This window comes from Melanostigma gelatinosum (assembly GCF_949748355.1).
Source record: "Melanostigma gelatinosum genome assembly, chromosome: 8".
Taxonomy (NCBI): Eukaryota; Metazoa; Chordata; class Actinopteri; order Perciformes; family Zoarcidae; genus Melanostigma; species Melanostigma gelatinosum.
The window spans coordinates 15104529-15132048 of record NC_136641.1 but is presented as its reverse complement, the minus strand read 5'-3'; the positions used below and the strand labels follow the sequence as shown (position 1 = coordinate 15132048).

The window sequence follows — 27520 nt, the reverse complement described above, 5'->3', positions numbered from 1 at the left end:
CAACTAGAGCTGCAGACTCCACCCATCTCACCCCTCCCCTTACTCTCTCTCTCTCTCTCTCTCTCACTCTCTCTCTCTCTCTCGCTCTCTCTCTCTCTCTCTCTCTCTCTCTCTCTCTCTCTGAAGCAGTCTCCCAGCCTGTCATTTGACCAGGCAGTTCACAGAGGCGAGAGCTCAGCTCCAAAAAGAAAACAGAGAAAAAAAGAGAGACAGAGGGAAGGGAAGCACGTCCAACATAACGATAAGCTTGCTGGAATGTTTCCTTGGCTGTTTATCACCATCTGAAAAGCCCTGTGAGTGTGGATTTCTTCTTGGCTGCTGCTTTTGTGGACTTTCTCTTCTTCTCGGTCTGGATGTGGACTTTAAGTCTGTCTGCGTTCAACTGAGGAGGAACATCGACTGACAACTTTGGGGATTTACACTTTGAGGAGTAAACCTCTACTTGTGAGGGTGAGAGAGGAACACTTAAGAGACAGGGGTAAGGGGGGGCGAGGAGAGAGAGAGAGAGTGCCCGGCCATGCCCACCTCTGCTCATGGTTCAACAACATGAAAGGGGGCCACCATCACCATCGCCACCACCGAGGCTGCGGCTGCCAACACTTGTTCCGTAAAGTCCTGGTCAAGTGTGGCTGCTGCTATGCTCGAGTCAGAGGTCAGTGTTACACACTTACAAATGCAACCGACTCGTACAAAATGTTCATTTTCACAGTTTGTCATTATCCGTCGACGTTTCTTTGCCCTTTTTAAGCTGATGCTGTACTTTAAAAACGTGTTTGTGAGTCTGTTTTACGTGTGTTTTTGTTGATCATACTGAACTGAAGTGACCCCTCTGCCGTTAATACCGCTACATTCACTCGCTGCTCTTTTCCTCACCATTTTCTTACATGTCCACCCACCTCTCCCTTATCTCTCCCTCCATTCCTGCGAGCGTATGCTCATGGTTTCAGTGTAAGCTTCAATCCTCTCGCCTGCTCTCTCCGCCTCCAGCTAAAGCAACAGATGTGTGTCGCATACACATCAGAGCAGAGGAGGAAGACTACACAGTGAGGAAAATGAAAGAGGACAGCATCATACATTCATCCATTAAAAATAGAGAGCAAGAGAGAGAGTGTGAGTGTGTGTGTGTGTGTGTGTGTGTGTGTGATTTGGACAGTGACCGTCATCATTATGATGAGTGTGTGTCAGTCAGGTATGTGCAGCACATGGATGGATGAAACCCAAGAGAGGGGCTGAACAAAACAGCAGTGACCTCCCCTCTCTATCTTCTCTGTCTTATCTATCTTTTAGCAGCAGCCCGTAAGAATAGTAAAAGCAGCCGGTGGCATTATATGTTATTACAACATGGCTGGAGTTTATATAAAACTCAAGACCCATAGTAACATACAGCTATCTGAGATCAGGAACAGATTAGAAATCAAATATTTTCTCTCCGTCCCTGTCGCTGTCTTGTGCGCACACACACACACACACACACACACACACACACACACACACACACACACACACACACACCTACACACACACACACACACACACACACACACACACACACACACACACACACATGGCCTCTTGCCACAGTGGCTCAGAAGCAAAGCTAAACCAACAACAGTGACCAATAGCACAATATGAGTTTGTGCTGCGGTACCACGCTGTGTGTTTGTTACCTTTTTACAAGCCTACATCAAAAGGATAAACAGTGGACCCAGCCGCTGAGGCCCTGCACATGGGGTGGGGGTCTTTTCATATGATTGGCCAGCGTTGTTGGATACATACCTCAGATTCCTTCAGTTTAATCTCTTAGGTCATGGATATTCTCCCTTTCCATAGCCTGCAGCTCCCCACTGCACCTCTACCATGTATAGCAAATACATGTGTACATGTGTATACGTGTATAGCAAATACACACACATACACGCTTAGATCATGATGTCTAAACATGTGGGGGATTGAAAGAATGAAACATTTCAGGCTATTAAAAGAAAATCTCAACAAACATACAGTCAGAGCATTATTCCAACAATCCAGTATCTTTGGATTTAATGTATCATTTGGTTGTTTTGGATCCAACATGTCAAGATGAGAAGTTTTACATTTCACACTGAGAAGCAGAAAACCTCTTGATCTGATTTTACAACCCGAGCAGGAGGAATATGAGAGCTCTCTGGAGAAACCACATTATACAACTACAGTAGTCTCTTAGACTACTTCAACTATTTATGTGAAGCTATGAGCTCTATAAAACATCCCCATAGAGCATGTAAAGTACATTTATATGTTGCTACCACTGGTGTGGTCCCATAGGAGCTCACATACAGTCCTCTCCAGTACTGTAAAGCAGTTCTATAATTAACACGGTGTCAGGGGAAAAGGGTTCGCTATGGTGGACTTGTTTTTTTATTGTACTTTCTCTTCTTTATCATCTGATCTCTTCTCTGACTTTTTATTTGATACATTGACTTTTTGAACTCATTGTATGTGTCAAACTAAACTGACATCTAGGACCCTGTATGTTCTGTTGTGGTGTTTACAGGAAAAACACTGAACAATGCAGGTTTGACCACTAGCCAAGGTCCTCAGCACAAGACAATGTTCCTGAACGTCAAGCACTTCACAGTATCAAATAATGTCTATTTTTGACTCTAGGGCAGTTATTTAAAAAAAATTTAAAAACACTAGCTGACTGCTTTTTCAGTGGAGATTATCAGTGTCAAAATACACTGCTTGGTGAGGGCTGCCAGATGTCTAATGTGACTCTAGCATCAACAACAAACAAAGTCTTTCCTCTCTATAGTCATTTTCATCTCAGTGACAGGCTGTCTCATTCTATGGTATCAGACAAAACTGTTTACGATGCAGCCACACACCATTTATTGATTCTAAAAAAAGCCACTCCACTGACACAATAGGAAATGATAGTTTACTGCATGATTCATTCCCTACTTAGGCATAATAACACCTGCTTGTTGACTGGATGATGACACAGGTCAGTATGCCATTTTGCCACACCATCTGGGCATGCGCCTCCATTCACATGCACACTCAGATCAACACACTCACATGATTAGCGAATAAATGACTAAACTTGAAGTAATTCCAGCTGCTGTCACTCAGATTTAATGACTTGCCCACGATGACCATCACTTCTAGCCAATTCACTTGAATGCAGAGAAGGGACTGCAGTGCGTCAGAAAAACAGGCAAATCAATGGCTTTCTGTGGCCTCATAAAGACTACCATGCCAACATATATTTTTTTTCACTTCCTAATCAATGTGTAATGAAACAGGAAGAGCAGTATAGAGTCCGTAGCTAAGCGTAATAATGTGTGAATGTGTGTCGCGGTTTGTTGTAGCAATGTGTGTGCTGCAGGTTTATTACATGAGAGCAGGGGGAAGGGGAGGGTTAGTGATCTGAGCAGCACTCAACATGATAGAGAAGTCCAGAAAGATGGACAATGAAAGAGAAAAGCATGTGTCATTTTAGCTCTGATGTTAGCGCTGCGCTGCAAGGCACATTCGAGGATTGGCTGCCAGAGGGCCATTAGTGAGGGCTGCTTCCCAGCAAATACTGTTGACAAACCATTTCAAAATAGATGGTGTGTCTTCGGACAATTGACTCCACTGGCCAGAGTGCGGAAATACAACCTGTTGATTCGCCAAAATCAGATCTGATTTGTGCTTTGAGAAATGTGTGTAATGTGTGAAGGAAAGGTGGAATAAAGCAAGTATTATCTCATATCTTAAATATGATAACACATCAAGGCATTGAATAAATGTGCGTCACCTTTTGAGGATCAAATAGCAAGTTTCAAATGGAGGAAGGAATTCACATAGAAAGTGTGTAGAAACTCCCAATGATGCTGACAATGTTGTCCTAATACATTTATGGTAATGTTAAACACTGCAGTCTAAGCCAACTTTATCATTTCTACATCACATCTTTGCTGCAGCACAGCCTCCCACACACTTAATGGTATTAAGGATGCACCCTTACATCAATCTGACATCGACAGAGGAAACAAATGGAGGTAAGATCACGCTGAATTAAACAAGGCAGGTTCTTCAGAAGGCCTTTGAAAATGAGTATTTCTATGCCTGAAATGTGGTCTAAAAAAAGCATAAACCTGAATGTGCCATGGAAAATACATTGATAATATATCTAATTTTTACACACACACAAGTACTGTATATTTACTTGGTTGAATGGCAGAGACAGAGAAATACATGGAAAAGTGTGAAAACAACAACTGCCGCCTCACAAATGTTTTTTTCTCCATTGCTTGTGTTCGTCCACTGCATAGACCCACACATGCAAACAGAGTATCTGCATCAATGGCACCCTGCTACATCATTTTATCTGAAGTCATAATCAAAGTAACAAACCTCTACAATATAATCCTTTAGACCTGCATGAATATTGGGAATTTGGTGTCTTAAATTAGGGCTACAACTAATAATTATGTTTATCATCGATTCTACTTATTTCTTTGTATTAAACTGCATACCTTTTGAAGTGACCCTGTTGTTTTGAACACCCCTTGTACTTTTCAGCTACTTGGTAATGTTAAGCTTCAACTCTGGCTCATTTGCTGCAGTTTCCAGGCAATTTAAAATATAATACTTGATCACTGTAGGAACATATTTTGTCCCCTCGCCCTCCTTCATAGACCCGAGTGGGTGATGGCGTTACAGCCCCTGGAGGTGGTGGGGCTCAGTGTCTTGCTCAGATGCCGGGAATTGATCCCCAGGTTTCCCTGAGACCCCTGAGACCCAGGAATCATTTTGATAACAAGTCGAGTGTGCCCTTGACAGAAAGCAGCCCCGTTGGCAAACGCGAGGGAAAATTGCCGTGACAGAACCGGCGTGTCTTTTTATGTCTCAGCTGGAGAACCGTCTTTGTCATCAGCTTATAAGGCAGACTGCAGACATTATGGAAAAAGCAACAAAAATAGCTGAAATTGAAGGTATGCTGCTGGCCTGCTGTGGCCCAGCCTTGTGTTTGGCAGTCTGAGATATTTTTAAACTTTGCACTCCGGCCCACCCTCATCTTCGTCATCGCCTCTTGCCCCCCCCCCACCCAACCCCCTGTCTCCTCTCTGCTGTGCAAATGATCTCCTCCATATTGTTTCTCTCTCACACATGTAACAGGTAAAATGAGAGAGGGAGAGAAATGGACTGAGAGAAAGGACAGAAAGGCGACTTGTATGTCAAACCAGTGCTCCCAGTCTCCCAGCTAGATGAAGAAATTACACGGTCTGAATTTTGGGCTGAATGTTGCATGATTTGCCGGCTTGGAATGTGAACACCAAGTGAAGCATGAGGATCATTCCTGGGGCATTTTCATTTCTCTCATTCTCCCCTCTTCTCTTCACTCTCTCCCCCAGCTCTCTCTCTCTCTCTCTCTGACTTGTCGGCATACAGCCAGTCTGCCAGTTATTAATTATATCTTCCCCCCCTTTTCATTTCACCATCTCTTTTTCTTTTTTTCGCTCTAACGGCCTTGCCCTGACATATTTCCAGGTCTCCCATGCCCCTCTCCTCCTCTATCTCCCATTTTCTTTCCTTCTTTTTTTCCCTCTTCCTCTGGTCTCTGTTTGTAAACGTGCAGAGGAGAAGAATGAGGGAACAAATTAGGAAACACGGGAGTGCATTCCATACCTTGTTTAGAAAGAATTCTCCTACAGCTCAGAGGGGGGGGGGGGGGGGAAGAGCTGCAAACACACACACACACACACACAAAGTGTAATCATTTTTAATAGATTTGCATCACTGCTCACTACTTTGCATACAGTATTAGATGTTTTCATGCCTTATTCATAAAACAATGCTGTGCACACAAAGGAGGCCTTTGAAAAGCTAATTCCAAATTAAAGGAAACCATCTGCATCTGTCAGCTTTTGTCTGTTTCAGATCAAACCCTGCATTTGGATGAAGAGCGTTCCATTTGGCCATTAAGAGGGTGTCTTATGAATACACAAAATCCATTCAAGTGTGACAGGAAGACCTGGTGCTCGGGTCCACGGATTGAACAGTGTTGATTACTTTATGGAACATTGATTCTGAATAAGACAATCTAATGATGAAAGAGAATCAAAGCTTTAGAAACATGAGATAGTTTACACAGTGAAGATGCTGACAGAAAGCTTAAGGAGAGAGAGGAGGGTTCGACATACAACACAGACATTCTGTGTTGCAGCAGTTACCTGTAGGCTTCTGTTTTAACCACCAGGCCACCGACACCAAAACCTCAAGTATGAGATGAAATAGACGAGCTGCTGGCTATCTCTGAACTAGAGCGTGAGAGTGTCGATGGTACCTGCTGACAAAGGACAGAAGGTCAGATCAATTCTTGTTTGCTGACAACGTAGTGGAGCCGGCAGCAACTAGAGGAGAAGTTTGCCAAAGACTGCCGGGAAATGTTTTCTTTAATCACTGAATTTCCCATTTAAAAACTTCTTGTCCTTTTTACATTCTTCCACGAGACACAGGTTGCCTGCTGGAGTGAACAGAGCAAAGAACTTAGATAAGTTCGGTTTCAGTCTTGATTTACCAAGAATTGATTTTGCGATTGCGTAATACTTAAGACACTTGATAATTTGACACTTTTGAGCAACTGATTAACTTGTACAACTAACGTCTGGTCACAGAGAGACACATGGTAGAATTCAGGTCAGGACACAACAGCAATTCTCTTTAATGCTTAGCTCGCATAAACAGTGTCTGAATGTGTGCTATGCAAAAGACACAATTATATGTGAAGCCATATTTGCAGAATTCAGTTCAGGGATTTCAAACGACCCTCAATTCACATCTGACTCGTTTAGGTCCAGAGAGAAGTGACCTTTTCTACATGCAGCAACTGAAAAACAGCAAGAGGTGAGCGGACTAGAGCTGTGAGGCAGACTGGGGCCCAGAGGAGAGGCTCCCATGTCCCAGCAGGCACCACAACTCTGTCTCCTGCTGTCTTCGTAGGCATCCCGACTGGCACTGCCACAGCTGCCGTATGGAATCTCAATCGCTTTTAATTTGCCTTGCGTTGACAGCCACCTCTGGCATTATGGTAGCCTTGTTTATCTCTAAATATAAGTGTGAGCCACCCTCTCCCTTTCCGTCTTTTAGAGTCTACGTGTGTGTCCAGATAATCATAGTAATGATGAACAGTACCCAGCGGGTGTGCACTGGTGCTGCCTGCTGCTAAAGAGGCTGAAAGGGTAGTGTAGATCACCACTGTGATTATTAAACACACACGCGTGCGAACCCACACGAGAACAGAGTGCCCTGTAGACGCTGCAAGGTCATGCAAGTGCTATGATGTGATAGCTCCACCTTCACAAGCTGCAACATTAGAATGATGTGCACGTTAATGCATCGATCATGCTAATGAGCCATTCTGCACAATCAGTACTTTTAGTTTTGGTACTTTAAAGGTTCTCTATGACAGTGTTTGCCACTTTTGAAAAAATAACAAACCATTGTGACCCAATTCACAATAGGCCTGATCTATAAATCACGTGAAGAGCAGAATTTGTGCACAAATGAACACGCGAGCACCCTGACTAGTTACTCCAGACGACAGATGATGGCGGAACAAAAGAAACGAGCTATTTCACAGCTGTGAATGATGGTTGATGGTATTGTTGTGCTTTTATTTGCATTTAAATAAATGTTTGCACTTTGTTTGATTTAAAAAAAGTATAATTATTTTGTTTGCAGATTGAATTTACAATGATTTTAAAAAACGGTGTCCTGTGTTTTAACATGCATCTGATTCGGCAATTTACAGTGTAAAGCAGCATGAAAGTATCGGCCTAAAATACTTATAATCTGTATCTATCGGAGATTATGTCCCTATATTACTTGGTGTTGGATTTCAATTTTGCGATATCCCTTGCACTCCCCCTCAGGTAAACAAACAGGTCAAATCCGCTGGTTAGCGGCAAGCCACTAGCTCAGCCGTCACCATGTTGAGAGCCGCGCGGAAGCAATAGATTTACTCTGAGTTTCAAATTTAGCACCTTTTGTAATTTAACTTCAGTAAACTTTTGAAGGCATGATTTTTACTGGTCCTGCTACTTTTACAAAACCGTTGGAGTAGGCCTATTTCTTCTACCACTGTCAATCAGTGACCGGTGGGAAGTGTTGCGTAAAATGATGCATTGCAGATATAAAGTGGGTTCAGTATCATCTGTTATACTTGACAGCACATGTGTCTTGCTAAAACATCAAGTATTTGCTCTTCTGCTACTTCTGAAAGAGTCACAGAAGAAAATATACCTGTATGTGATTTTCTTATCACTGTATATTTTGACGATGTAACATATCCCAGATCATAACAACCTTTTAATCACTCCTTTGTTCCTGGTTATCAAATCTCTAAATGAATCATGATTTGTGTTTATATTCTCCTGATGTGTTTTGAGAGTGAAATGGACCCCACTGGAACCTGAAGAAGCTTCCCTAGATTTGACAATCAGAGAAATAAAGGCAGATGGTGCCGGGAACTTGGCAAATCGCTCTCTGAATGGAGTTTTCAGGCCAAACAACCACAAACATGGTTGCAGTTTCAGACTGCCACAAGCAGAGGAAAAAGTGTCCGTGGTGCGACTGCCACTGCATCCTTTTCTGTAAAGAAAGTAAGCTTCAGATGCATGTGGGTTCTCGGGGATTGACTGAAACCTTGGTTGAGATGGAAGCAGCAGCTGTGACGTGTTACAGTTTAAAAAGCTCTCATCAGGCGAAGTGTCTGAATCACTCTTTCACAATGTTCCATGGACAACAGGATTAATACCAACGCCATCTAGTCATTCTATTGATATGGTGATTTACTGTGATGAAAAATACGCCACAGAAGATTGACCCTGATGGCTCATTTGTGTGTCACTTGACTGTGTCTGCTGCGTATTTTCTTCTGTGCTCCTGGAATCATAGCAGTGTGTGTGTGTGTGCATAAACTAGGTCAGTAGGAGGACAGGAAATCTCTGTTCACGTGTCTGTCTGACTGCAAATGTGTCTTTCCTTCCACGCAAATACACAAGCACACACACACAATAATGACAATGGTTGTGCTTCTGCAGACATGTCCATGTTCCTAGATTGCTTATATGCTCTCTAGTATATATTTGTAAGGCAACATGTGCCCTAATCGCTCTCTTCAGCATCTCACTGAGGGTTTTAGCTTATATCTGGCATATGTGCTTAAGCTTCTTTTGCTGCTTGACTAAATCATGAATAATCCCTGCTCTCCACATCAGCCCATCTCAGCGTCTCCCTCTTTCTGCTGCTCATTTACATACAGGTTAATATTCACAGCCTGATCATTTCAGAGGATTTATAATGTTGAAGGTTTAGTAGCTTAAGTCGTATACCGTACGTAATCACCACTAGGGAAGAGAAGAGAGATTTTCTAAGTGCTTTTTCCTTTACTCCTGTGTCACTGTCTTCTCTGCCGGGGGGTTCTGCATGTCGAGCTTGTGCTGGTGTCAGCAGCTTTGGTGCAGAGCAGGGCCTTGCATCAGAGAAGTGTGCTGATCCCAGGACACACAGCTGAAAAAGCCCTGCAGTGCAGAGAGGGGAAGAGTGGGTTAGAGTGCAGAAGAGGTGGCAGAGTAAAACAAAAAGTGGGGGCGTGTTGTAAAGGGGAAGGAGTCAAGATGAAGAAGGGAAGAGGGAGGACAGTATAAAGAGAGAACAGCCAAGTGACAGGATTTATGAATCAGAAGCAGTACAAACAAAATACACATGAAACAGCCTGTGGCCAACAGGATGAAATATAATGAGAAAACAAGTGAAAGAGACAAAAGATCCAAAATAACTGCTGACAAGTATACAATGAGATCTTAAATGTTGCCTTGTTGTTTCTGCAAAAGTTCATCAGAGGACAGTCAAAGGGTTTCCGGTCATCTGGTACTAAGTGCCTTATTGTCTCACAGGTCTATCAGTCTGCACATCTGAGTGCCTGGGTGCAGCCCAGGTCCTGCTAGTTGATGGGAAGAGTGTCCATTTCCTCTGAGTAGGTGAAATGTAATATACAAGCAGAGGCTGAAGTGCATAAGGTGGGGAAGGCAATGAACGAGTGAAAAGAGAATGAAGAAGATAAGCATGATGTTCTGTTGAGTTGTTAGTGATGACCGAGGCAGGTGGCTGGTGCCTGTGTGTCGACCGCTGCACTCTCGTAACCCTCGTGATCTTTGAGGTGCTGGCATTGAGTGGCAGCGAAGCTGGACATTCAACATGTTTGACACCGTGGTGACCAGCAGGTCGCCTGTCTCTCATTTGCTTTGTTTTGTTTGCTGAGACAGACGTGACACTGGAAGCTCACATCACAAGTGAACAGACTGCAGTCACACATCTGGACAGCTACCCTGGAGGAAATGTGTCTTCTACCATTTTTGTGCACCGGCAAGTGTGTGGGCACCTGCATGTCTGTCTGTATTGGTGGAGTCCAGTGATGCCTAAATTGCCCATACAGTCCCAAGAGGCTGTAGGATTGACAGAGAGCTCCAGAGTGGAGCAGCTGTGAACAAGTTAGCTCCATTACAGCCAACGCTTTTAGCCTGATTTGTTGGCTCAGCAGCACTCACTTATCAACTGATCAATAAAGGGAAGTTGGACCAAACTTCTTCAGGGGGACCAACATTAAAGCACATCCATCCACATCATCTACCTACAAAATGGAGGTTGCTTTGTCCTTATTTTTCTTCGGCCCTTAGTTTTCTGTTTCAAACATTAAATTGAAAATGAATCTTATATTCGATCAAATCCAAATCAAACCTTTGTAACCTTCACAAGAATATTGCATCTGATGTTTTCCCTTCCCACATGAAAGTCTGAATTATTCAGGTAATCACTGGATAAGTCAATCCAGCTACAACTATATTCAAAACTTTACTGAGCAGCCATGGTTCACTGCAAACCTCATGAAAAAGACAAGACGAACTATTTTGAGAATCAATTAATTGTTTTATTCAATGCTGGGCTTTCGCCAGCCGCCCATTCACTGTCTGAAAGGCAAATATGCGAAATATTTATTGGTTCCTGCTTTTTAAATTTGACCATTTATGCTTCCCCATGTCAGTAAATTGAATATTTTGGAGTGGTTGGACAGAACAAGACATTTTGATGAAATCACCTCGCCCCCTGGTACTTTCAAGGCAGTTATCTGACGTTTTATACCAAACAACGTATCGCTTAATCAAGACGACAATCAGCAGATTTATTGATACTGAAAATAATCGTTAGTGGAAGCCCTAAAATAATTAGACCAGACATGATGTCAAAAGCTTGATTTAGTGCAAGAAAAAGTGGTGATGGATAAATGAAGCATAGCCTACGTACATTAGAGTCTTTAAAGTTGTCCTCTCAGTCGATGAGTTCTGTCAAACTTCACTATTGTGAGTGAACAGCATCAAGAGAATGTCTGGAGCTGCTTTGCAGCAGAAACCCACTCGGCTCTAAAGTCACATGGTACAGCAACTTTTTGTGCAAGCCTTCCACCCGGGCTCCGCTCAGCCTGTCAGACAGTGAGTGGGCGGCTGGTGAAAGCCCAGCATTAGCTGAGCACCACAGATCAGGCCAGCTTCATGCAGCCCTGCTGCCATAGGCCTTCACCTGTTAATTATCACGAGCACATAAACAATAGTCAAGTTGCATCAACAGCATCAGCCTGGGTAATCTTGTTTTCGCTGTGCCATTATGAAGATGAATGTCACTGCGCACTATCAGCATCCAGCAAGACCGAGGGAAGGATTTTTCCAATCTTTTTTATCCCAATTTCCTCTGTGTAGGTGGCACACGGAGGACTCCTCTCATCTTAAAATGTGTAGGGAGAGCGGAGGCGTTTCACAGTTTCCTTGCTGCTACTGTGAAAATGAAAAAAGCTGTTAATGATGTCCCTGCAGTGGCCTAAGGTTTCATACAGAGATTCAGCTTTCCGGGGTCAACAGGGAAACTAACCCACACGCACAACGATTAGTAGGGGAACTGCAGAGTTGCCATGGTGACAGATGCAGATGTAGTGATCTTCATTATAAAACCGGTAAATTATGTACACTCTGCAGGTTGTAAATCTGTACATTTGACACAGCCACTGTGTCATTCTGACGTCAAGTTGCAAATCATGGAGCTGCACCGCTGTCTCCTCTCACTTTTAATTGCTTCCAGGCACTGAGAGGGTGTCAGTCTGTCTTCCCCCATTTTTTGTTGTTGTTGTGATAAGCTATCTCAGCCGATGTCTGGAGCTGGTTGGATGCTGTGTTACTGCGGTTGTGTCTCTGCACTGTGACTCCTAAACCCTGCCTGACTGAACCTGAGCAGGGAACAACACTGGAAAACTCAATCCTGGAGGCCTGGTCTTTGTTAGAGGTCAGAGGAGCTGGGGGTTGGGGTTATCACATGTATCAGAGTCATTTTCACATCCTCTCTGTTCTCTCAAGCTGCACCCTCAGAGATGGCGTATGCTTTGCCTCAGGCTCTTACAGCTCCAGCCACGAATACAATAGCTTTTTGATGTTTTTTGTTATTGTGTTGTCTTCTACAGCTAAGACACTTCACAACCGGCAGAGGCTTGAACTCAGACTGCTGTTCTTTATTATGTTGTCTTACTGGCGATGGACCCATCCGGAGTTTGTTAAGAGTTTCTGTCTATTCCCCGCAGGGTTTAGTCGTCTCCCTTCTTTGTGCCCCTCTCTGCTCCTTGCCTCTTGCCTCTGTTCAATCCTCCATTCTGCCAGGCTCAGATCTCCTTTTACTGTCTCAAGCCTTTCATGTGGATGGGGGTGGGGAAGGATAGGGAAATTGGCCACCCTGGGATCATACACACACACACACACACACACACACACACACGCATGATGCCTGTAAAATGTATGTAGAGAGGAGGAAGTTTACAGAGGAAATGCTGTTGATGTGGTGAAAATACACATACAGATAAATTAGAGTTTTTTGACCAGATCCAAAAACATTGTGTTTTACCTAAATATGTGTGGACTGGCATTGTAATGTCATGGGTTGGAGTTGTTTTGCTCTGAAGTTAGCCATCTCTCAAACATTTTGACTGAGGTTTGTGCACTGGAGAATTGGGGACAGTTTTTAGACAGCTCATTTTCATTGATCGGTACAGTATCGCATTTCTTAGGGAAAGCAGTAATGAATAAAGCGCGGAAAAGCTCAATCTCTTTAAGTATGAAAACTGAGGGCAATTGTGAATATATTTTGGTTTCGCCTTTGAAGACGATACACTCACAAAATGGGCCACGCTGTGTCAACGTTGCTCCTGCAGTCTGGGTCTGAGTCTTACTGCTGAGATTCGTGATAAGATCGTCCTCTGTGGCTCATTCAGAACACTGAAATGAGGCCAGTGTTGTCTTTTAATGAACAAATGCATGAAAAATTCACAAACTCAATTCAAGCTTTAGGAAAAGTGCATTTTCTTGAAAAATAAAAGTAATTTACTTTCCAGCTTTGTCACATTCAGCTGACAATTGGCATGAAATATTCAAACAATATTAAGCCTTGGCAGATAGTCTTAGCAAGAGAGACTGTTTCTCCATCTGTAAAAGAGTGTTGATCGAGGGTCAGAGGTCAGGTCGAGGCCAAGAAGATGAATGGGGAGGCATGACCGAACTGCGTTTGCACACAACAGATAAAACACTCAAGACACACAGTTTAGAGGAAGAGCTATCTCAGGACTGAGGACGGGCGGGAGGGTAGGGTGGATGAGGCAGAATGGGAATGGGGGACAGGACAGAAAAAACAAACTGTCCCAAGCAAGGATCTTCTCTTCTACAAAGGCTTAAAGTGGATGTCCGGTCCCAGCTCGCCCCCCCCCCCCCCCCCCCCCCCCCCCAGCTCACTTCCCATGTCCTCCTGACATCCCTGTGCAGCAGCCGTTCTGTAACCGGTCTGGAGTATTTTTCACATCCACCATTCTGACCTCATCTGTCTGCCTTGCATCAGAGTGTGTGCTGGTCATGTGATTGGAAGCACAGCTCAAGCGTACAAAACATGGTCCGCGTGAACATAATAGTGCATCTTTTATGTTGCAGCTCACAGCTGCACAGCTGTGTTTGAAGAGGAAGGCTATTTATATGTCCACCCTTTGTTTTATGTCTCCCTTAACTTCTTCTCTGCTGTGTTGTCGACTCTCACTGAGCGGCGCAGCTGCTTTCATTTAATTGTCAGTCACGAGTTCTATTGCCTCAAACAAAATGCTGTTTTTGCACATATATGAATTGATTCATTGACTGCAGAGGTCTGAATGAAGAGAGTCAGAATGTACTCTGCCCTTTGACCCATTAAACTCTTTCATATCAGTTCTCTAACCTCCACTGTCTCCTCAGACACTCATTGTTTTACCAATAACCTTCTGCTCTATTTCTCTCCCTGTCTCTTGTCTCCAGACTCATACTCAGCAGCAGGCAGCGAGGGCAGCATCTCCACCTCCGTGGCGTCACTACACCCACAGGCATCAGGCAGCTCGGCCCCGAGCTCCCCGGGCTCCAGACGCTCTGTGAGCACGCTGAAGAAGTGGCTCACGAACCCTGTCCGCAAACTCAGCGTCGGGGCCAGCGCCAAAGGGGAGCGCCAGGTCCGCAAGCTTGAGGGAAAGCCTCCACCTCTTCCGTCCCACAGCCACAGCCAGGATCTGGGCAGCCCCCCGAGGCCTGATGAGACTTTCATCATCCTGCCTGTCACCCACAGAGAACTGGTGAGAAGTGAAAAGTTGTAACAAGGACGCAGCTTCTTTTTTTTCTTCTTCTTGGGCACATGAATTAATCAAACAAGGTCTTGCGTGACAGCTTTGTGCTTCAAGTTCCCTTTTACATGTTTGAGATGAACGACCTCATGAGTAAACTTATTTATTCACACACCGTCTTACATCAAAGCCTTCGTATAAACTGGTTCTGAAGTAAACATGCAAAGCTCCGGTCTTGTATAAATACAAGCTAAAGTCAACATCTTGACAGTGTCTTGTTTACACTAGGTAGCTCAAGACTATTAGTGGAGACACAGGTTTAATGTAGAGCTGAGCCATGAAGGACTAAGTATCATGGCAGGTGGCGTTGCTGTTACATAAACAGCAGCACTGCTGGCTCATCCCTCAGGAACTCATGGCGCCATGTTCTATGATCTATGTGCTCTACTTTGCAGTTGTGCAACTGCCCGTGTGCCCGACTGCATGAGCATGCTACAGACATTTTGCATCATGTTGATATTGTGTTATTCTGACACTGTGGATATGTGTGTGTGTTTGTTCCAGGAGTGGAAAGATGGCCTGGCAAGCCCTGAGGACCTGTCACCGGCTACGCTGCAGTCTCCCAGCTACTTAACTGACTCTCTGATTGGCTGCACGTCACTGCCAAACACCCAGGTCTGTCACCTGTCACCTAACCTGTTGTATCCGTCACCACATATTGTTTTTGCCACATAACGTCTAGTAGAGCTGATGTTACTGGCTTTAATGCAAGCAGTCATTTTTCGACAGGTTACCAGAATACTCGATTGTAGCCCCAGCTTCATAGAATCAATGATTCACTTTGATAAGATTGAAACTTTGAGGAGTAAATCCACTTACAATTCATTTCAGCGGATAATTTACTGTAGTTAGTGGCAGTACTATTTTCAGTGAGGAACCAGCCTGGTGGGGAGGTGACATCAGTACTGTTTGTCTCCATGGCCTTCCAGACAGATCTGAAAATGACTCACTCTGCTGCTGCAGGGCGGAGTTCAACTATCAGGCTAAACAAACTCAAAGATAGACACAGGAGTGCTGCTTTCTGCAACCACATACACACACACACACACACACACAACCACAGATGCAAATATATAGATACTATATAGACCCATGCATATGGATACCCCACACATGTAAGGGAGTCTAAGTGAATACAAGGCCCTCTCAGAGTAGATCGATGCACCAGAGGGCAGAGCTTGACCGCGACCTGTGTGATGCATGACTCACATTCAACGTGTTACAAAAGGACGTGCCTGGAGAAAAATAAGAGAGCACAAAATGGCAGATGTGATGAAAGATGCCTCCGCTTCTATGAGCTGACAAAGAACGCTGTGTGTGTGTGCACACATGCTTGCAGTTCTCCATCAACACTCAGTTGGAGTCAGTTGCTGGCGTCTGAAGTCGAGTGTTCAGAGGGTCCCTTTTGTGTTGGAAGCATGGCAGAAACTGGGATTCGCGAGAGCAGCAGTAATATTACAGGAATCACTAGAGCCTGAGCCCGATCAACACAAAGTAAAACAATAATGACATCTGAATATTTGAGCATTGTGGAGTGACTCTTGTTGGTGAATCAACACCACGGCATTTAAATCCTAATTTTAGTCGCAACAACACATCAAAAGACATTGATGCGATTACATCAGGGGGATGAGGTTAGTGCTTGGTGTTTAGATGGAGAGGGAGAGAGGGAGGTGTAGCGAGAGAGAGAGAGAGCGAGATGGAGAAGTAGAGAGATTAGGTTATGTAGGCCAGTTATCTCTGAGCTGTGGTTTCTGTCTCTGTATTTCACCTTCAATGGCCTCATGTCCAGTGTTGTATGCATTGCTGCTGTTTTTCCTCTTTTCGACACACTAACGTCTCTAATCTCACAACCACAGCAGAACACAGTTTTTGATGGAATGTTTTGTTGGTCAATGGAAAGTTCTGTTGATTGTCAGCAGTTCAACAAAATGTGGTGTCAAAAAGGAAGCCAGAACCTCAGATCACGATATTTCATAAATAGCTTGTCCTGAGGAACAGTTCGTACAGTCTTCCATCTCGACCTACGAAGGCGGATAGAGTTATTGTGAGATGTCTTAAAAACCCAATCCCTTGTGATTAGCACCAATGCAAATGAATTGCAGTTTTCAGCACTTAAGACTATGTAACTATGTGTTCCTCCTTGGCTCAGGACCATACCTTTGATTTGTACTTGCATGTCTAAGTATTTGCGGTGTCTGCTCCATCCAAAAAAAAGAGAAATTGCTGATGCCACTGCTGGAAAGGTAAAAAAAACATACCAGCTTCAAGCATCAGCCATTATTTCTGGGTGAAAAACATCACATGTAAAGCCACGAAGAGCAGCATTTCTTTAAGTCAAGCCATTTAATATCACTTTAATACTGCGGATTTGCAGCATTTTACGTGTTCCAACATAAAGCGGTTTCTAAGTCCATAAAGTGGCAATGACCTTAGTTATAGATGTAAAATATCGATACCGATAGATAAACAATTATAAAACAAAGAAATGTGTTTGTGACCAAACATTTTTGCTCTTGGACAACAAGGAAAACAGCAAAAGCATCCTGCTATTGTACAACACGATACAATATCTGACATTTAACTGAACTTTTCATTACGGTACTTGTAACTTGAAGCTTGAGATGTTATGACCTATATCCACACAAAAAATGATTTGTTACAAACCCTGTTCTTGATTGATGGAATTGTTAGGATAGTTTGACCTCAGTTTGTATTAAAACTGTTGTCAGTCTTTGTCCTGAGTTTCTGAGTAGAAAAACAAAACTTGTAACAGAGGGAGACGGGGTGAATTTTTCCTTTGGGCTTCGCCGCAGCACATCTGGAGGTGATTAGGGAGCCAGGGAGACCTGTTAGCCAGGCTGGAACGCTCCTCGCAGGGCAGCGAGGGTCTTTATGGAGCCTCTCTGTCTCTCCCTACTCCCATGCCTCTCTACTTAGCTACGCTTTGTCTCTTTCAATCTTTTTCTCTCTCCCACACATCACTGTGACAGAACAGAAAGCTCACAACTTGTAGACGCCAACTAGTTCATCATGGAGATGGCAGGTGAACAAATTGAACTAGGCCAGAGGGGAAACAGAGAAAGTTCCATAGCTTTTTCCACTTGCTTATATGTCTATCTATCCGATCAATGTAGCCTATTTATTTCTCCATGTGGCAGCCGCCTGCCAGGGGATTAGCTGTATGTCTGTGTATGTGTTTAAGGTGGGGAGGTTCTGCTTGACTCGGACAGTTGGACATGGGGATCTAGGCGAGAACACAAGTTTACACAGTCAGCAGAGAGTGACTAGCATAAAAAGAAACCGCTGAGCAGCATGGCTAAAAATAGAGGGAAAGACGTTTGTACGCATACAATTGAACAGAGGGATGCCTGTGAGTCATTGTACAACCATATGTGGCATACGTGTGAGAAATAGGCCACACAACCATGTTGGTCTTGTGTATCTATTGACTTAGTGATGATTTTAATCTTTGCAGGCTTTGTTTCCACGTGCACAAGGACCCCCACAGGAAATTATATCAATTCCAGGAAAAAGCATGAATAGAAGTCCATATAATGCATGAACAATCTATTAGATCACAGTAACCTTGGGTTTATCCTGCACGCATTTATATCGGTTTTAGTAGATGCAGAAATAGGAAAAAAAGACAGTGTGATGTATTTACATGTTGGTTTAAATCTTCAGGTGGCAAAATAGGAAATATATAACTTATTAATTCACAGGTAAATCAGAAATGTAACTGCCAGCGGGCGATCAGTTGTTGTTCTCCATCAAGAACCTTCACAGCTTTGTTTGTCATCGAGCCTGTTGCTCCTCCAACTGTTTATCTTTTAATCTCTTTCTCTCCATCAATCTGTGGCTGCTGTGCACAACACGGACCATTAACGGTGACAATCTGAATCTGATCTTCTTATCCTTCAATCTCTGTTCCTCGTGTCTCTCTGCTCTTTCTGGTCGCCTTGGCAACCTGCATCATTATCATCTCTCTCTCGCTCTTTATCTCCTTTTGCTTTCTTTATTCCTGGCATGATCCCCCATTACTGCCAATGGATCTTTGATAAACAGTTTCTCTATCCGTCTGTCTCTGTCTCCTCAGGACACTCAGTCCACCAGTGTCTTGCAAGATGACAGCGGCTCCGTCTTGATGGACGACACCTCCAGCCAATGGTCGGCTGCGGCTGACACTGAAGAGGAGAGGAGTGCCTTAGAGAAAAGCATGTATGTTTTTTATCAATGTAAAGAACCAAACGCATCATTTATCTCCCGTGATAATCCTCATGGCAGCCCTATGTTAGTCATCTTTATATATTTTTTTAACTGGGTGAGTGTAAACTTTCCCAATAAAATGAAGCATATTTGCGTGTTCAGTTGATCAGTTGCACTTAAAAGTCTCTTTGTTACACTAATTAACTGAATATATTTAATGGAAAATCAACCAGTTGAAAACTGTCTCCATTTTCCCTTTGACTTTTCCAGGAAACTTTCTACAAAATTACAATGTCCTGTCCTTATTAGGAAAATGATTAGGAGACTGGGACGCATTAAAAGAAAGTGGTACCAAGATTTTAGCAGTGTGCAAAATACATTTGGTAGCATAACTAACACTAATCTGCCTTTTTTTGTATCTTTACAGGTATGTACTGAAGGAGCTCATTGAGACAGAGAAGCACTACGTGGTGGACTTGGGGCTCATAGTGGAGGTAAACCTCACAATCTGCCCTGACAGAGAAGAGGGAATTTACTGTGCATCCCAATACCTATACTACCATACTATTATGTCCCAATACATAGCATGTGAAATGCAGTATGCCAAAATATAAATATATGTCCTACTGCATCCGGTCGCAGTGCTTTTCTGGCCATTTTGACCCACAATCCTCTGCACAGCAGATATATGAGCAAGAGGGTCAAAGTTCAAGGTGCAATGTTATGACAAAGAAGTCCCAATTGAATGCATACCGCATGTAACAGTACATACTCTGTAAGGGCAGCTGCAGTATGTACTAAAAGTAAAAAAGTAAAAAAAGTGTGATCTGGAGCTCAGAGTTTGTCATTCACCCAGTCTGTCAGCGACGGCCCTAAATCCTCATCACAATTCCTCCACTTTCCTCCATCCCGCTGGCTCCAGTTTTAAGCAGATTTTGTGAATTATTAGCTTGAAGGGTATTATGTAGCAAGGCAATTCATTTCATGGGTGTCTTTAATAGATGGAGTTATTTTGGTTCAGAGAAGAATTCTTGCCATCTGAAAGTTAATAAAAACTCAGTGTCAGCTGCTGTGTGATTGTGGCGGTGTGTGATAGCAACAGGTGTATTACTGGTGTTATTCAGAGCCAGGTGTTGCTTATTGTTGTTGCGGAACAGACGTCAGCAGTTCTGTTATTTCCATTGCAGGGCTACGTGGCCACAATGCACTCCAAAGGTATACCGGAGGACATGAAGGGAAAAGAGAAGATTGTTTTTGGGAACATTCACCAAATATTTGAATGGCATAAAGAGTAAGTCCCTGATTTCTTTTAAATAAACTACATTTGATTTGAAAAAAATGTGTTTGCAGCTGCATTCAAAGCGAAAGACAAACTGATTTTCAGAGTATTGTGTTTGTGGCCTGAGTGGAGGACAAAGGAACAATGGGTCAGGAGACAAATCTGATCTTCCGTTTTGGGGATGATTGTGCGTGTGTGTGTGTGTGTGTGTGTGTGTTTTCTCTCTCTAGCTACTTTCTGGGAGAGCTGGAGAAGTGTATAGCAGAGCCAGAGAGGCTGGCTCAGCTCTTCATTAAACATGTGAGTATGTATACACACACACACACACACACACACACACACACACACACACACACACACACACACACACACGCACACACGTCAGTGGAAGTGTCTGGGTCTGCTTCCTTGTGCTGTTTGGCGTGAGGGTAAATAGAGCTAAGAAAGCATGCAGAGCTCCTGTTTATCTTGTGCTCTCCCTCTCTCTCTCTCAACTAACTGCCAGCGTCTCTTCTTCCACTTCCCTGTTACTGATACGTCTCAGTCCAGGCTGTGTTTTTATACAACAGTGCACACGGCAACCCCTCACATACACACAAACGACGCACTGGTCGATTTTCAGTCTGGGCTGAACTGGTCAGGAAACAGCAGGGAAAAAACAATATGAATGAGACGAGGAATAACAAAACCTCAGCTTTCGCTCTTTGAGATGAAGGCTTTTTTCCACCCAAAACGGCGACCGACGTCTTCCTACATACCCTGGCTGAAGAATGAAGCAAAATTAGATTTATGTATGTTGGTTAAGTGGTGACACATGCAGACTAAGCAGACATTATGGGTCATTTGACCAACTTGTCTTTTGCTTCTTGTCTGAAGATGATGAAGTTAAATGTCTGTGTCTCTCTTTTGCTATATTCACTCTCTCTGTCTGAAGCTCTTCAAACAATCCAATAAGACTCAGCCCATTGGATGATTAACTTAAAAAGCCTGTGGGGGAATAAAGAAACTTGTAACTAAATCTAAGCATAGTGTCAAACTTTGAAAACAAGCAGACTGGGAACATGGCCCTAATGAAAAGCCCAATCTGCTTTTAACAAGGGCTGTGCCACCAATATGCAACATGGCTGTGTGCTCACCCACGCACATGCAACATATAAACACCTGTAAACATGCAGCCTCACAAGTATACTGAAAGCTGGACGTCGAATGAGCTCATATTTCACATGCAGCCCTATTCTGCTGTGTTACTCGATGTCCATATTCAGGTGAAGCAGCTCACTGGTCTCTAGGTTACAGAGCCATGCAGCTTGTTGCTAGGTACAGCCGGCAGTCTCTGCAAGGCTCAGCTTTCCCTGAGTGTAACCTGGGTGAATTATACATATAACCTGATGCTCATCTACATGTAACTCCATTAAGACTCTCAGCCACATCTGCGCTCCCATGGCAATTAGTCACAGAAGAGCTAGCACAGAAGCGCTAACCAGACGGGTTCAGCTTCAAAGGACTCGCACTCTGAGACAAATCATCATCGCTCTGCTCAGGGACACAGACGTTGATTGTTGATGTTTTTCATTTATCTGTGAATTTTTCATTGTGTGACGAATTTGTACCAAACGTTCAAGGAAATGGTTTTTCAATGAGATGTTTGTTTGGATTGTAGGAGAGGCGTCTGCATATGTACGTTGTGTACTGTCAGAACAAGCCCAAGTCGGAACATATCGTATCCGAGTATATTGAGACTTACTTTGAGGTGAGTACCTCTTTTTGTTTTTTTTGATTGAGCGATCAATATTTTGTTTATTTTCAGTCTATGAATGTCAGAAAATAGGGAAAAAATGTCCATCACAAGTTCCTGGAGTCAAAAATGACATCTTCAAATTGCAAAAAGCTAAAAATATTAATAACATAATAACAGTCCCCTGCCACTCAGGCCTGTAGTTAGTAAGCCCTTCAGCATGCATGGATGTCTAAGTGTCCCTGTATAATATATTATACATGGCCATGTGGGTGTCTTTTCAGATGCCATTTATTCTTCAAATTGTAATCAGTTCCTTTCCATTGACAATACCGGTAAATACAACACTAATAGACAAATGTTATGATCCCTGTGATAAACTGTTTTAGAGGGATGACATCGGTCATTAGCTGCTGTGTTTTGTGCCGTGGCTGTCATGTTGACTGGTTTCGTGTTGTTGTGTCCGTCTCCGCTGACAGGAGTTGCGGCAGCAGCTGGGCCACAGGCTGCAGCTCAACGACCTGCTGATCAAACCTGTCCAGAGGATCATGAAGTACCAGCTGCTGCTCAAGGTGAAAAGCAGGGCACTGCTTTGCTGTTGATCACACACACACACGCACGCACGCACACACACACACACACACACACACACACACACACACACACACACACACACACACACACACACACACACACACACACACACACACTGGTGTTCTCTGTGCAGCTGTCTGACACACAGCAGGTTCAGTCATGGCATTGTAAACATACAAGCGCGCACGAAAACACACACACACACACACACACACACTGCTTTGTACAAAAACCGGGCGCATCTGTTCAGGCTACTTTCCAGTCAAAGAGGAAGAGGCAAATTACATGATACGATTATTACCATAGGATTTAAACAATAATATGTGAAAGCCTTTGAAGATGATCATAAAATGACATCCGTGGTATAAAACTTTGCCTAAATATAAAACTTTGCCCTTTGGCATTCAAATGAAAGATGGGTTCAACACCCATAAACACTCCTCCAGATGTGCTCACCTTACTCTGAGCAGTAAACTCTCAGAATACTCTGGTGAACATGCTGTGTTTATTTGAGCAGGACTTCCTGAAGTATCACACCAAAGCTGGGATGGACACAGAGGAGCTGGAGGTGGGTGTCCTGATTCATCGATATAAGGTTTAAAGTGATGATTTGTGTGTGCAAAGCACTACTTTGTTATTAGTATTCTTTGTAACAAACTCACTTTGGTCTTTTAAACAGAAAGCAGTAGAAGTGATGTGCTTTGTGCCAAAACGTTGCAATGACATGATGAATGTGGGCAGACTACAAGGCTTCGAGGTACGTCTCAGGAATTTAGACCTGCAAAGTCTTCAACCTGTTTCTCATGCCAACTATTCAACCCAAGAAAAACAAACCGTAACCACTTCCTCGGTTTATTGTGTTTATCTTTGCTGTGGTACCAGGGGAAGATCACAGCCCAGGGAAAGCTGCTCCAGCAAGACACCTTTACTGTGACCGAGCAGGACAGTGGTTTCTTGTCCCGAGCCAAGGAACGACGCATCTTCCTGTTCGAGCAGCTGGTCATCTTCAGCGAGCCAATCGACAGGAAGAAAGGCTTCTCGCTCCCTGGATACATCTTTAAGAACAGCATCAAGGTGGGCTGAGCTTCAGGGAATTCAGATCAGCTACACAGGATGTTTTAGAAAAATGAAATACCACAAAATTAGAAAGTAGATTTCACTCCCAGGCTATGAGTTACACAACAGATTCACACCACACGTTACATAATCCCAGAGCAGCAACCCGGCTGGATGGACTCCTACAATTGCTAATCAGATGCGATATGTTCCAGCTGAGCTGCCTAGGGGTGGAGCCCAGTTTGGACGGTGATGACGCCCGCTTTGTGGTGACGGCACGCAACCCTGATGGAAGTGTGGTGCGCTTCCAGTTGCTGGCCTCCTCCTCTGAGATCTGCAGGGCCTGGGTCAATGATCTGGTTCAGATCTTGGACAGCCAGCGCAACTTCCTCAATGGTCAGTCCCGGCCGAACTATGCCACATCACCCCTGATCTATAAAACGTTTTTTTGATGAGATGATTTGTTTGTTTGACCATGCAGTCTTGGCCTTTCTCACAGGCATCCTTTACTGGATTATTTGTGCAACACGGACAAAACTAGCGGTATCCAGAAGTGGAGGCTGATGTATAAATAGATAATGAACAACATTATAGTACAACACAGTTGTAATATGCAAAATGTGTCTTCATAGGAGAAGTTCATTCAAGAAGCAGGTACAGAGTTTCATTAGAACTGTCTTTGTTCCTTTGTCTTTCAGCCTTACAGTCACCTATTGAGTACCAGCGACGAGAGACCAAGTCTAATAGCCTGGGCCGCAGCATGAGGCTCCCTTTGTCTGCTGCCAGTGTCCTGCGGCCACACTCTTCTGCCTCTATTGACCGTCATAAGCTGCCCTCCCTTCACTCTCACAACACCTCCCTGCCCTCGCTCTACCTGCCCAGCCAAGGCCAGGGCAGAGGAGCCAGCGAGACATACTCACTGCGGGACGTAGGTTTCTTTAGCTGTCTCTTTCTCTGCCCTATAATGGGACATTGTTCTGCAATAACTATTTCTATTGATAAGACACTGGCAGGCCATTGTGTGCATGCACTACGGTGTTGGTGAGTGACCTACCTGTTGTTTGCATCTGCAGCCCACTGTGGTCCAGCCATGCCCTGCTGACTCCCACACTGTTTCTCCGTCACATGTCCAACTGGACTTCACTGATCAACAAAACTGTCAAGCTGCGTCAAACGGGCTGTACACACCTACCACGCAAAGCGCACAGGTAGAGTATATGCATGCATTTAGAGACTACGCCGTCTATGTCGCAGCCTCAATGTTACATTTAGGATGTCATTGTTTTGCACATAGCTGGACGTGGTGACAAGTAATTATTCATCACAGCGTTGGGAAATGAATGACAAAACAAGCCACAGGAAGATCACCCCCGGGAAATAATGGGCCATTGTACAACGTCTAACAATTATTACAATGTGCTCATTAAGGGTAATTAAAAGATGAAAGACTTCAGTAAATGGTAACCATTTATTTAGACACATGCAGTGAAGGGATTTGTCGAGTCATTAAAAGAGTTATTTCTCCCCCTATTGGATGGAAAGGGAATCAATAAAATATTTTCTTTTCTGAAGGAAATGGATAACAATGTACTTGTCTCAGTTAGTTGAATACAAAGAAGGGAAATTCTCACAGCCCAGTGTATTGCACAAAATATGCCATTTACCATTTCAGGCCTTTCTGCCCTTGCTCCCCTCAGGCTGACGAGGAAGTCAGAGAGAGATGCCAGATCAAAGCCAGATAATCGTTTCCCATACTTGTGCTGGGATGAATAGATGGAACCGTGACCAGTTCTTTTTAGACTGGCTTTAAAATAATTCCCAAGTTGTATGAATACTGTTACTGTTTGGTGTAAAATTTAAAAAGAACATATATATATTATTTATTAGCAGATATGTGAGTGCAGCACATGGAAGTACTTTATATCTGTGTGATGAATGTTCCCTCCATCCCCAGCAGAGAGCAGGAGAGGGCTGCCGAAGGGGTCAGGCTGCTGATGCTGGAAGCCAGGCTTCACTGTCGGGCCCCTTAGCTGGACGACGCCCGAGCAATCTGGCTCAGCTAGCAGAGGATGATCTTTGAACTCTGTTGCCATCTGTCTCCTCGGTTAAGAGGACAGCAGCTAACGCCGCAGCTGTGGAGACAAGAATACTTGTCTACTGTCTGTTAATGCCAGGCTGAAGCCTCGCCTGGTTCAGTGATGATTTCTGGAGGATACTTAAGGAACCTGAAGGAACATATGAAGGAATTATGGGCTGTAACTACAACAAGACTTTGCTCCTGTTTTTAGAGGGCCATTCAATGGGAGGTGACTAACCGTGGCCACCTCGAACGTACATGAACAGCATCCAGTGAGATGTTTCTGGGTTCAGAGTAAAACAACTCAAAGGACACTCAGCGCTTTTTACCTTTTTGAGAGTTTGTACACCATACTCTTCTCTTTTTCAAAGGGCAAGGGGAATATGTTTTAAGACATATCCATTCCTAATTGGGGCGGTCACTGGAGTTACGTGTGTGCCTGAACGTATCTTTATGCAAAGATGGGTGAATGTGTTTGAGTGCATGAGAGTGTGCAAGTAGTGGCCGTGGCACCTCTTGTATCCTCTGGTAAATTTCCTTGATCAAGTTTTGTTTTCCTGATTCCCCGTTGTGAAGACTAGTACAATTTTGTCATTCCCCTGCTGACAACTGAGTTTGCTGTTTGTGTCAACAAGAATGGAAAAGGCAGAACACTTGATGTGAAAAAGCCACGAGGACTTTGCTCACTTGAATTTCAAATGAAAGTGAAGAACTTTCTTTCTTGCCACAGTGTTGGGAGCCCCTGTGCGCTCTCTTATTCTGTTTGACCGGCCCTTGTTTGATCTGGACAAAAAAAAAAAAGGTGTGAGGGAGCCCCCTGGAGGTTCTCTGCAAGTATGACGTCACTTCTGAATACTTCAGCTCTTTGGGCAACTCCGGAGGAGTTGCGAGATACAGTAGGCGCGTTCAAAGGGACTGCTGTGCTGACCCAAAAGTGTTGCATGCAACATCTCCTTGGCGGTTGACTTTCTTTTCAGGCCGCAGAGTGCTTGTGGTTTGGGGGGCACATGTCCTTAAAAGTGCTTTGGTTTAAAATAATACGAATTGTTTTATTAGTCCACTGTTGTCATGTCATGGCTGTGCACCATTTCTATAATAGCTTTTAGCTTTTGCCCTCATGGACTAAATACTGTACAGTGAATACCATAAAGGCAATCATACATTTCCACTTGTAAGATGAAGTACGGCCCAGATATGCCAAGAAGTGTTACCGTTTCAGTTGGTTAAAATGAAGGGTGAGATGTTGCTTGATCAACAGAGTGATGCTGACGAATCTGCATGCTCCCTCTTCCTCAGACAACAGTGCCAAAAAAGCAGCTCACCACTCAAACGTTTCATGCTCTTACTAATTGCAGTTTGCCACAACTTACAAAACAATCATAGATATTTGTGTTACTGTCTTGATTTTTAATGTCTAAGTGACAAAAAAGAGGTGGATGGAGACGGCTGTCCTGTCAACACCAGGTCAGTTCTGCTCTGTGGCCAGTAGAGGTCCCCACATGCTTTCACTTTCAGTTTAGTTCGAACATACAGCTGCACCAAAGATCTATAGGCCTCATATTTCAGTGCTCTCACAATGAAGCTAAAGCTGCTCAATAATCTGTCCGAAACACCGTTAATTACACGAAATAAACTGAGATGTGAGTGGAGCCATCTCACAGAATCCATCTGCAGTTAATGTGAACGACTGATCAGACAGTGTTTCTTTCATACAAAATAATACCACTACAGACAACCAACAGCAAGGACATAAAACCAGGAGAGGGTTGGTTAATGCCATGTACGACTGAGTAGAAACTGTTGTATAATATCAAATAA

General features: G+C 43.8%; 1 protein-coding gene across 2 annotated transcripts; it reads left to right on the top strand.

The window, feature by feature from the left end:
• Positions 1–210: 210 nt before the first annotated feature.
• On the top strand, positions 211–27520 carry arhgef25a (Rho guanine nucleotide exchange factor (GEF) 25a). 2 transcript variants are annotated; one of them, XM_079273505.1, is made up of 16 exons: positions 211–652; positions 14397–14704; positions 15257–15367; positions 18852–18973; positions 19389–19455; positions 20149–20252; positions 20471–20540; positions 21901–21990; positions 22455–22547; positions 23087–23137; positions 23249–23326; positions 23452–23643; positions 23841–24021; positions 24324–24553; positions 24699–24833; positions 25583–27520. In XM_079273505.1, the coding sequence occupies exons 1-16, from the start codon at positions 547–549 to the stop codon at positions 25703–25705; spliced, it is 2061 nt and encodes a 686-aa protein (XP_079129631.1). In that variant the 5' UTR covers positions 211–546; the 3' UTR covers positions 25706–27520. The 2 variants fall into 2 exon arrangements, with proteins under 2 accessions (XP_079129631.1, XP_079129630.1); XM_079273504.1 differs by having other exon boundaries at positions 25580–27520.